The sequence below is a fragment of the Pelophylax lessonae genome, assembly GCF_965119305.1.
Source record: "Pelophylax lessonae genome assembly, chromosome: 2".
NCBI lineage: Eukaryota > Metazoa > Chordata > Amphibia > Anura > Ranidae > Pelophylax > Pelophylax lessonae.
The window spans coordinates 133,824,484-133,837,074 of NC_138769.1; the positions used below are offsets into that span (position 1 = coordinate 133,824,484).

At 41.1% G+C, this 12,591-nt stretch overlaps 1 protein-coding gene across 1 annotated transcript in view; it reads right to left on the minus strand.

Moving 5' to 3' along the window:
* LOC309547991 (uncharacterized protein) overlaps positions 1–3,468 on the minus strand; it is a gene marked incomplete at its 3' end in the record, with an annotated part of 144,155 nt that extends 140,687 nt beyond the window's left edge. Inside the window, exons 1-2 of the mRNA XM_082247978.1 lie at positions 3,446–3,468; positions 3,280–3,356 (exon numbers count right to left, since the gene is read on the minus strand). Of these exons, the coding sequence (XP_082104104.1) occupies positions 3,280–3,355 (76 nt within the window). The 5' untranslated portion in view covers position 3,356; positions 3,446–3,468. The remainder of the gene's footprint in view (positions 1–3,279; positions 3,357–3,445) is intronic.
* Positions 3,469–12,591: the final 9,123 nt, after the last annotated feature.

Below are 12,591 nucleotides of genomic sequence, written 5' to 3' on the forward strand. Positions count from 1 at the left end.
ACTAATCAATGTGGAACTGCTTTTGGATAATATGTAATTTGCTGTGTAATTTCATAATGATTGTGAGTGCATATAAGGAGGGGGGATTTTTACAACAAACTGTTTTTAGCAATATCACGCTATGTAGCTTCTTTCCTTTTTGGGCGAGAGAGACTTGCCATCTTCTGTGATTCCATACAAATTAAGAGGTGGTAATACAAGGCTGCATTGCCTGGAGTGAACTGACAAGTAATCTTTTGTGATTCCATATAAATGAGGAGTGGTTACTACAAAGTGATATTAATTAGAGATCTGGTGAGTGCCATCTGTATTGGGGAGTGGAGTACACAAGCTGTGGTGACAAAACACTCATATTCATCGCTCAAGGACTATAAGGACTGTCTGTCTGAATCAAAACCATGTCCGAATAGGACTTTGCATTTACATTCACTAAATAGGAAGACACATGGTGTTTTCTGTCATATCGAAGGAGCGCTGCTAAGTGTTTTGATTATTTTGTATGGTTTGAAACAGTATTTTGTTTAAATTGTAATAATATAGCAGCAGCTCGAGGTGGACAAGAACCATCATCATTGGAATACTATTGAATATTTTTTTCCTTGCTACATGAGCGCTGGGTTTTGGAGGGATTATCTCACCTAATTAGAATTCGGGCTAATTTATAAGTTAGGTGCTATGGAATGAAGTGCACCTACACTATATAGCCTGCCTATACACGCACATGAACTTTAATGGCATCCTAGTCTTAGTCTGTAGGGTTCAATATTGAGTTGGCCGACCCTTTGCAGCTATAACACTTGTGGACAGCCTTCACAGAAGAGTTGAAGCTGTTATAGCTGCAAAGGGTGGGCCAACTCAATATTGAACCCTACGGACTAAGACTGGGAAGCCAATAAAGTTCATGTGCTTGTAAAGGCAGGAATCCCAATACTCTTGGCAATATAGAGTATGTTCACTTTAAACTGATACATTTGGCATAGTAAACTTTGCACGATATATTCTTATGTGAGCTTTTAGACCACAAAATAAATTGAAATTCATTGTTAGTATCCATTACGCAATGTATAATCTGCACCTAAAGATAAATTTTACACAGACCCTTAACTCTATCCCTCACCTACCCATAACACTTGCCCTAAACCTCAAAATAATCCAAAACACTTAACCTACCCCTAATAGTTAAAATAAACCATAGAAGTCAACCCAACTCTAACAATTATCACTAAACATGTCCTTTAAAAGTGTTCCCCCACTCCCCAATCTAAAATGTAAAATAACCATGAAGACTAAGGCTAACCATACACATGTAGAAGTCAATCGATTCTCCTATGCCCACATACAGCATGGATGGTGAACTCTCCACTTGCAGCTACTGTATTTAGCAGCCGCAGCACCCATTATCTGATAGAATGCAGTTACTGTTTAACCAATACTTTTCTACCTGGCTAAGATAATTGTTAAATTGACTTTTGTCAAGCCAAGTGATGTCAACAGGTCCACCTACAACTAAAATTTGTTGATTCCACAGGAATCAGCTGACAGTCAAGCTTTAATCCAACCTAACATCTAAAGTGATCCTGGACCCATTATAAATGTTTAAAAAATAACTGTCCTGCTTGTTAGTACCTGTTTTGTACTTTTTATATGTAATGCTGCTTTGATACTGGGCCTTGACTTCATGGCTAATGTCCATTAACTGCCACCTTCCTGTGTAATGAGAATAACCTTTCTGAACCCAGATGCACTGGAGGAACAGTTAACAGGACTTATCCTTAAAGTCTTTTTTTTCTTTTCCTTTTTTTATCAGTAAGAGCCGGTTCACATAGGCGCGACCCAACTTGCCGGGGCGACCTCGGAGCGGCATGCACGGACTTCATATCATACCCTTTTTCTAAGTCGGAGCGACTTGTGTCGCTTCTATTAGAACGGGTCCTGTGCTAATCTATGGCAGGCGACCCACGGCGACTTGTCAGGCGACCAGGTCGCCTGACAAGTCGCCCCAGTGTGAACCGGCTCTCAAGCTTAATACACACTGTATGCTCTTGATGTTTTTTTTCTCCTACAGGAGTTTACCAGCATCAAAAACAGGGTAAAAAGCTGTGTTTTTCATTGGCATTAATATGTTTTAATGCTCCCTAATGCGCATTAGTGAGCGTTCCCACGTCTGGTGTTAATGCATTCTATTGGCCAGAAATCTGGCCATTAGAATGGATTAAAGTGGTGACGCAGGAACGCGCCTAGAGTTAAGGAGCATTAACTAGGTAAAGTATAACTAAAGGCAAAACTTTTTTTAGTTTTGGATGGAGAGGAGAGGGATTAGAACTCCTGTCAGGTTTTTATTGCTGTCTGAGCTCCTATTAAAGAGATTCATCCTCTCTATTTGTCCTGTTTACCATTAGCATTGAAGGAAAAAGTAAAAGAAAATTCCAAATGATGGGTTGTCCCCACAAAAGTAAAAGCAGGGAAGTCTTCCAATAAGGACACTTGTTCTGGTGACCTAGGGGTTCCCAAGGAATTCCCTAATTTGCAGAGACTTTCTCTCACTTCCTGTCTGGCTATTGGACAAAAAGTGAAGGGAAATCTCCACAAAGGGACATTGATGGCGAAAACAAATCTGACAGGGGTTATAACTCTCCCTTGCTCTATCCAAAATGAAAAGAAAAGTTTAGCCTGTAGTTCTACTTTAAGGAGCTTTTAAGCTTGTTTATGCTCAAAAGCTCCTCTCCAAAGTGCAAGATTGAAGGGTTTTTTTTCTGCCTGTAAACTCCCCTGCTACCAAAGTACCGAAGGCGCCTATAGTCTATAGACACAGGCTATTATGGAGGGGAGTTAACAGGCAGAAAAGAAAAAGCTCAAAAGCTCAAAGAAGCAACGTCTTCGAGCTGCAGTGTGCATGAGATGAGGCCTTCCAATATATAAAGTCAATATCGGGGTCCATTACCTCACCATTTACCGTGAGTGCGTTAGGTGGGGGTGAAGGAGATCTGGGAATATAAAACCTAAGCATCTTCAAGAATTAAAAGCAACGTTTTTTTGAACAAATGCTATGAAGGACAAAGGTATAAATGTCTTTCGTATTAATAGAATATATTACTTTATCAAAGACATAGATATGTTTACAGTAAAATACTTTTGTTTTTTCTTTCTTATATTTTTAAAAGATCACTATTTTTTAGTAACATGTGAATGATAATTGTATCAAATTATTTTGTTTTTAAAAGTCTGACAAATACATTTGCAGATGTGATGCTATAGTGGATAAAAAAAGATATATTTTACCATAATATGATGATGTACTCGTAGTTATTATTCCAGAGAGCAGCAAGAGCCAAATACTGGAGCACAGGGATGGCATTCTATAAGACCCAAAAAAAAGAGAAAACATTATACCATCAAACATCATCATGTCATGTTTAGTGAATAGGAGAAGCTGAGCATTACTCACCTCGCTGGCCCAGGTCACTGTGAAGGTAGTTCCCTCATCTCTATTTATACTCGATTTGGATGGACCATTGCAGAGGAGGACACCCAGTAGGGGGCTGCAGAGTTGTGACACAGGAAACATCTGTGCATTTTCATCACAAACCACCATTCTGAAAACAAATATAACTGTAGACAAAGGCAATTTACAGAGCAATGACCAAAAGTCATCCCACAAGAATTAAAATATGAACATGGATTATAAAATACAAGCAGGAAAATATATTTGAAAGTTTGGGCACCCCAGGTAAAAATGAGTATTAATGTGCATAAAGAACCCAAGGAAAGATGGGAAAATCTCCAAAAGGCATCAAATTACAGATTAGACATTCTTATAATATGTCATCAAAAGTTAGATTTTATTTCCATCATTGACACTTTCAAAATTACAGAAAACCAAAAAATGGCATCTGATTAATGCTCTTCTTGCCCGGCCTGTCAGTTTAGGTGAACAGCCATGTCTTGGTAGGTTTTCAGTTGTGCCATACTCGGATAATGGATTGAACAGTGCTCCATGAGATGTTCAAATCTTGGGATATTTTTATAACCTAACTCTGCTTTAAACTTCTCCACAACTTTATCCCTGACCTGTCTGGTGTGTTCTTGGCCTTTATGATGCTGTCTGTTCACTAAGGTTCTCTAACAAACCTCTGAGGGCTTCACAGAACAGCTGCATTTATATTGAGATTAAATTACACACAGATAGACAATTTACTAATAAGGTGACTTCTAAAGGCAATTGGTTCCACTAGATTTTAGGGTTATCAGAGTAAAGGGGGATGAATACAAATGCATGCCACACTTTTCAGATATTTTCATTAGTAAAACATATTGAAAACCATGTATCATTTTCCTGCCACTTCACAATTATGTGCCACTTTGTGTTGCTCTATCACATAAAATCCCAATAAAATACATTTACGTTTTTTGGTTGTAACTGACAAAATGAGGAAAATTTCAAGGCATATGAATGCTTTTTCAAGTCACTGTAGAATAGCTCAACCTGTCTATAGATAGTGTAAAAGAAGCTCAAAGACACTGGGCCAATTGGGAAAGGGGCCAGAGGCCCCTCTCAACCTGATACTATTAATACGGACAACTTTCGCAATATAGATGGAAAAAGAGCAAACATTTTGAAAAAAAAAAAAAAAACAATATTTTTAACTTTCTGCTATAAAACATATCCAATAAAAAAAAATCAAAAAATCACATTTCATCATAAATTTAGACCAAAATGTATTCTGCTACGTCTTTGGTAAAAAAAAAAAAAAAAAAAAAAACCCAATAAGTGTATTGGTTTGTGTAAAAGTTAGCGTCTAAAAACAATGGTATTTTTACTGGAATTTTGTTTGGCGGCGATCAGCGACAAAAATTTGGGCTGTGATAGTGCGGCGGCCAATCTGACACCAACTGACTCTAGGTGGGAACTGGCTAAATTACATCTCCAGTGACACTAATACAGTGATCAGTGCTAATACTATAACAGTACACTGTCACTGTACTAGTGACACCTATTAGGCTGGGAAGGGGGCTAACATTCAGGGGCAATCAGAGGGTTAACTGTATGCCTAACATTGTTTACATTACACTGCGTTTATTGTGTGCTGTTTTCACTAAGCGATGTGGTGGTTTTTACTCCATGTTTTGCCACTGTCTGTAGAGAGCCTTGTGTTGTTTACCGACAAAGGGCTGTCTTCTGTCATTCGCTCATAAATCATTGGTGGGGACCTGCTGATCGGGGTGTGCTGGAGCGATTGGCTGCAGGAGGAAAAGAGAGGGCATCAGTTCCTCTATATGCTGCCCCTGCTGCCCTCCTATCCAGGTTACTTGTTTCCTGCTGTCCCCAGGCCCTTGTGTGCTACCCTGGCCTCCCCTCCCCCTCCCACAGTACTGCCAGCTTCCCCCTCCCATCTCCTGCCAGCTGCTGTGGGGATGGTTTCAGGATGGAGGTGGGGGGGGGGACCAGGAAATATATAATTTTTCCTTTTTTGAATGGATGAGTGGACAGAGTGAGTTATCGCTCCTGTGTCCATTCATGACTGAATCATATCTGAAGCATAGTAAACTGTGTTTATTATGCTTTAGTTTGTGAATGATTAGGAAGTTCTGTACAGAGCTATTCCTGTCCATTCATTCTGTGCAGCTAGGGCTGCAGAGATGGAGACTGAGGGCTGTGTCTTTAATCTCCTTTTTCTCCTTCAAAAGTGTCTCATCAGAGCTCTGTTTAGACCCCTGATATTTCACCAAAGGCTCCCAACGGGGCTAACAAAAAAAACTTGTAAAAAATAATAAAACTAAAATTGTAAAATAAATAAATAAATAAAATGGTAAAAATAATAATAAAAAAATAAAATAAAAACAACTGACCCCATCCACTGCCCTACTGACAAAGTCCACTGTCATACAGACGCTGTCCACTGCCATACTGACACCGTCCATTGCTCTGCTGACTGACACTATTCACAGTCCTACTGACACCAGTGGCGGAACTACCAGGGTCGCAAAGGTTGCACTTGCAACCAGGCCCTGGCATTCTGCCACCGCTGGAGGCCCAAGATGGCAGGAAGACAGTAATAAAGGGCCCTGCAATGGGAGTAAAGGGCCCCAGCATTAGTGGGAAGGGCCCAGAGGGAAGGGCCCCAGACCCAGGGGGAAGTGCCCTGGCCAGGGGTCAGGGGGGTTTCTTGCACTGGGGCCCTGAAGGTTCTAGTTATGCCTCTGGTGCAAACTGTTGGATGGGATATTAAGGTTTGCAGTTGCTTTGTGTCTTCAGGGCCTGGGCAGCTTGCTGCCATTACAGTGTCATTAAACCCACACCATTAAAAACTATAAATAAATGCTATATTACATGCTGTTCATACTCACTCAATCTTTTTGGGATTCTTATTCTGTATTCTGCAAAAAACCTGGTTGAGCCTGCTGTTCTCTGTTTCCCACTCCTGACCATGTCCCCACTGCATTTGAGGATTTTGCAGAGCAGTGTTGGCAGCTAGTGCACCTGCTCAGTTTTAAGTGTATTTCTACTCTGAGCATTTCCTCACTATCTCGCATCTGAGCATCCCACGTGACAATAGAGTCACACATGTGAGCGTATACACAGTGGTAAATGACAGTTCTACGTTATAGGGATGGGATATTACATCTTGATTGATGGAGGCTTCACCTCCCCGTTATTCTAAGACATAGGCTAGAGGGGCGTGACCGTGAGTGACAGAAATCCTCCGACACCATGTTATTGCCAAAAAATAATAAAGATTTGATTTTAAATATTTATTTGGATGACAATTAAAAACTGCTTATTGATGTTAACTTTTTTTTAACTCTATATTTCAAAGGCGTTTTTTTTTTTTAACATGTGACCAGTGGCAGAGGGCTAGAAGCTCTTCTTGCCACTGTTTCCTTATAGACAGCCTGGAAAAGAGATGAGTCATGTGACAGCTGCATATCAACTAAAAAATAAAGTGCTTAGATTTTTTTTTTTTTTTTTACAGTGCCATCATCCATTTACATACAGTAAGTGAACTATTGATTTTACATCATATCAAAGTGTGCTTAATGAGAACGAAAAGCTATCTGTCCGAAAACCAAAGTTGAATCGAAAATACATCTTGCAATGATTCAAATAATCCATAGCACACTAGTGAATCTATCAAGGAATGGCTCAAAAAGAAGAAATAAAGGGATTTGGACCAGTCAAAGTCCTGATTTAGGCTGGGTTCACACTAGCTGCAGCTGCAGCTCACAGCAGGGGGTCCGGTACATGTCTGTTCACCATTTCAGGTGCGAATCAGGTCCAAATTGTTTGCTGAATTCGCACCTAAAACAGACCGCACAGGACCCTTCTGCAATTCGAGCCACGGTGGGCCCGTAGGTGTGTGAACCTATTGAGAGCCAGTCACATTTTCCTGTAATGCAAATTGGATGTGGGGAAACCTGCATCCAATTTGCATCAGCGTGAACCCAGCCTTAAAAGATAAGTTCACCTTTTAAAATAAATAAATAATAAATGCACATTTTTTGCAGGTAAAAAAAAATGTGCATTTACTATTTTTTGTTTTAGGAGCCTGGAACGCTATGCAACAACAATCTGCAGATCGCTGATGCCATGCAGGACTCCTGCAGACTGTCAGCAGGCAGTTTTATGCTGACAGGAAAAGCCAATGAACTACCACAGTGTTCAACAGCACTGTGGTAGTTCATTGAGAACCACAAGCCGACATCCGCAAAGTTTGTCTGAATTTGTAGTCAATTTATTCACAGAACACTGTAAATCAATGAATGACATGGCCAGGCGGGGCTCTGGCACAGCTGCATGTTCTTTAGATTGTGGCAGCAAGCGGGGGGGAGAAGATCCCCAGTTTGCTGCCAAAATAGGGGATCAGGGGCTGGTACATTTTTACATATTACCCTGAATATATAGGTGTAACATGTAACATGTAGCAAAATGTAGCTGGGGATTTGATATAGGTAGTTCATGTATGGAGCAGGGGCGCAACTACAAGGGTTGCAGGGGTTCCAATTACTGGGCCCCATGTACATCTTTTTTCCTGTAGCTGCCGGAGAAAATTGGAGGAGATTGGTTCCTCTGTATACTGCCCCGCCACTCCTATCCAATTCACTTGTGTTCTGCTGTTTCTGAGCCCCTGTGTGCTCCCCTGGTCTCCCCCCCCCCCCCCATTGTGTCACAATAGAGAACCAGGAAGGGGTCGGTAAATATGTAATTTACCAACTCCTTCCTTTTCTGAATGGACAGAGTCATAGTCAGTGACATTGTAAAAAAATGTAATAAAATGATAAAAAAAAATACAATTAAAATGATATATAAAAGATTCCGCGCAAGTGGATGAAGCTGAAAGGTTGGCTGCAGCCTACCCCAAAAATATAGTGTGAAGGCTATATTCAAGTGATATAAAAAAGTAGGGTAAATCGGCGCTGCCAAAAATTGTAAAGGGCCCCAGAATCAGTGGGAAATGCCCCAGGTTTGAAGGGAAGGGCCCCGGCCAGGGGTAAGGGGGGACCTTCATGGTTTCTTGCACCGGGGCCCTGAAGGTTCTAGTTATGCCTCTGGTATGGAGGACTGATAAAACATTTCTTGATGTGCTGAAAGGGGAAATTCCAGCTTCTGAGACAAAGGGTTTGCTTACTTATTCAACAGTACACAGTTACACTGTTAAATCTATTGATATTTCTACTTAAACAATGATTACATTATTTAAAAGACGCGTTTTCCTTGTGTATTGATTCAGGTACAGTATACATACTTGCCAACTGTCCCTTTTTTCCTGGGACAGTCCCTGGAAATAGGAGCCTGTCCCAGGTCATTTATATTGTCCCTGGAAGCGCCTGTTAATCAGGCTGCCCATAAATGTTACGCAGAAGTAGCGCAGCTGAATGGGAGACTTATTCCAACTCTTCTACTGTTGCCTTAAGTTTGAAATTCCCTTTTTAATTTTCTGTAATTGTCTCTATATTGAGTAGACTCTATAATCTGATAAGTAGGCGAGATTAATTATGCAGAGTGGGCGGGGCTTCAGGAAGGTGGGTGTGGTAATTGATAGCTGTGCTTCAAAGTGTCCCTGGAAATATTTTCTAAATGTTGGCAACTATGAGTATATCATGAAGGAAACGTTTTCCTTTTTTAAAGATGTCAACAATTTCCAAGGGGTGCATTTACCTTTTCAGAGACTGCATAACTAGAACATAGAGGTTCCTAAACCCTGAGGCCACGATTAAACACATTTATTGTCATTCACTCAACTTTGTTAACTCTTTTTGAAGATTTGTCAGCAAAACATCATGGCCAGAATTTTCTCATAATGTGTTTCCATATACAATATATTATGGAAGTAAGAATGTCTGTAAGATGCTTATTTAAAATATCAACTAGTCCTCCCTTTAACCCTTTTACCACCAGTTTTTTTTTTTTTTTCCATTGTGCTCCCCGTGCTATACACATTTTATATATGAAAATGAACATTAATGCTAACTCCATTGTTTACACCATGTAACATTCATATTTAGGTTGTAACGTGGTCCCATCCAGACCACCCCACGTCACGCACGCACGCACGCACGCAAAATGTCCCCTCTCCCCTCTTGACAGTGTGTAGTGGTTTTTCTCCCCGACAGTAGCTGTAACTTTTGAAATTGGTGTGACTGTGCAGAGCTCTGCCCACGTTCATTTATTCACAGTGCAGAGGACTCAATGGAATACAAAGTAGGCAGGTGGGAGTGCAGTATTCCCGGCCACCTTTCACCTTTCATTCTCATAGTTTAAAGTGATTTTAATACCTTACCTATACCCAGGGAAGTGACTAGCCTTGGGTGATACACAGACATTAAATAATACCTCCTACATAAGTTGTACCTATTTATCACTGGCGATCTCTTCTATACATCTACATTCTAAGTCCAGAATTTTCACAGCTTTTCTGAGCTTCTAGAGACACGTGTGTGGATTTCATGTTACACACTGTACAGCTCAGAAAGGGCAGCTAAGTGTAATCTGAGATCTGAGTGGGGGAAAGGACACCCCCCACACACACACACACACACACACACAGTCTCATAGACAAACATGCATAGTTGAGGCTGTTAGTCACAACTAGATCTCCCCTCCCCCGCCCCCACTGATCCCTTGAAATTGGCACAGCCTGTCAGAAATGACTTCTAACAATCACAACTCTTGCTGCAACTGCTTGTTTTTCCAGACCCTGTCACTTTACTGGATAGGATGGTTTGTTAATAAATCTGAAGAAAAATATAAATAGTTAATAAATCTGAAGAAAAATATAAATAGGCATGTAAGATAAAAATATACTGGATGGATATAATAAATAATGTAAGCTCTAACGAGCAGGGCCCTCTGATTCCTACTGTATTGAAGTGTATTGTATTTGTACCGCCTACCCTCAAGTTGTAAAGCGCTGCATAAATTCTCGGTGCTATATAAATCCTGTGTAGCACCCTCCTAGGTAGGTGCTAGTGAGAAAGTATAGCTTTGAGCTCAGTCTGCTTACCAGAGGGGCTGTAGGTAAATCTATATTGTTCTCTGCCTACCAGAGAGCAGAATCTGTTAGTGAGGTCTGCTCATTGTGCTCAGTATGCGATTCATTCAGTATGGAGAGTGTTTCATGCTGGTCCAATAGGGAGGCATGTTGGACAGTGGGAGGAAACCTGATGAATAGGTGCATAGGCTTTTGATACAGTACTGATGATTGGCAGAGGGCAGGTCGCCTCGGTGCATTCTGGGATACTGTATAATAGCCAAGAGCACATGTACTGTGGGGTCTTTGGCGGGAGAGCAGAGTCCCGGAGGGAGGGGGCAGATGCCTCCTCTTCTGTAGAGGTGCCATGCAAACGCAGGAGGTCGTCCTGAGGGCCAGAGGAGCGGTTGAGAGGAACTGAACCCAGAGGTCCAGGGAAGCTGACTGAGATGGGAGACACTGGAGACCCTGTATCATAAGTACAGGGACTCGTGTCAAAGGGTCTGATCTGAGGGGGGCCACCCCTGTGAGTAGGACAGTCAGTGGACGGGTGCCAGCAGAGGAAGAGAGAGAGAGAGGATGCTAGGGAGAGTATCCTGAAGATAACTAGTTGTTCACCAAGTAATCTTTAGGCTTATGCCTCGTACACACGCATCGATTATTGGCCGGGAATTTTCGGCCAACGTCCGATCGGCCGATTTTCGGCTTGTTAGTATGATGCTTTCGACAACCGACTCCGACTTTTCGGCCGAATAAAATCTGGTGTGCAGGCTATATAATTTTGGTTGGCCGTCAACACAACGGCTGATTTTCCGTCAGTCAGTACAGATTTCGGCAGACAAAAATCTGATGAGCAAGACTGGGCATGCTCAGAGAAGAAAAAACACACGGAAAGTAAACCAGCACATGACATCACTTCTGAAGTAGATTTTTGTTGGCCGAGAAAATTTGTGTGCAGTCTAGGCCCATTCCAACCAACAAAACATAACTCTGGACAAAAGTCGGACGATCGGTTGGCCGATAATCGTTGCGTGTGTACGAGGCATAAGAGACTGAATCCACATTCATCCAAAGTGGCAAATTGACACTGTTATACAAGTTGTACACTCACTACTTTACATTGTAGCAAAGTGTCATTTCTTCAGTGTTGTCACATGAAAATATATAATAAAATATTTACAAAAATGTGAGGGGTGTACTCACTTTTGTGAGATACTGTATTACCTGCTAAAAATATCAGATTACAACATTTTTTGTGATAGTGGCCCTATACAAGGCTGGGAAAAGAAGGAGAGGGGGGGCAAAAGGGACATGTGTACCAGGCTTTATGTAGAAGATGGAGCATGACGGGTGCTCCAGCAGCTCCCTTCTCACTGCCTCTTACTGGCAGGGGTGACTGTCACTGTAATGCCACCTCTGGCACTAGAACTAGATAGCAGGCACCACTCTACTTAAAAGCCCATGTAGGGGAAAGTAAAAATAGGGGATGGTCATCCCCCTCCTTCATGAGGCCTTCTGTCAAATATGAGCAGACCAGTTTGCAGTCCCTAAAAGATGAAATTGCGAAATTAAGGAGTTCTTTTGTATCCTGTGAACATACAGCAGATTATTAGACCTTTATTGAAAAAATAAATCATGAGATCCAAAACGCAGGAGATCAAGGCAGCAAAAAAATAAAAATAATTGTGATTTCAAAGATTATGACAATGGTACGATGTATGGTCGCTAAGCCTAGGGAGGCAGATAGCGATATAAATTAAAGTCCATATTAAAGAATTGTGCAGTAGGGGATAAGCGACAAGTGAACTTTAGCTCACCCAATTAATCAGACGATCAACTGGATTCTAACGCGGATTCTTATGCCACCAATACATCTAGATCTTCACCAGGTTCTTTGTTCTTAAAGGAGAGGAATACTAAGAACAGAAAAAACTAATTGCCAAAGAAGGTAAAACACAGATCAAAACACGTGTATCAAAGAGAACCAGAAGAAGAAGATAAAGAAGATTGAGAAGATCGATTGTCAAAACAAGATCCCCAATGCAGGAGAAACAAGAGGAACTGAATATAGAAATGTTAATATTTAAGGTGTGGAATTTACACAGGAGAAATTCATTCTATTATT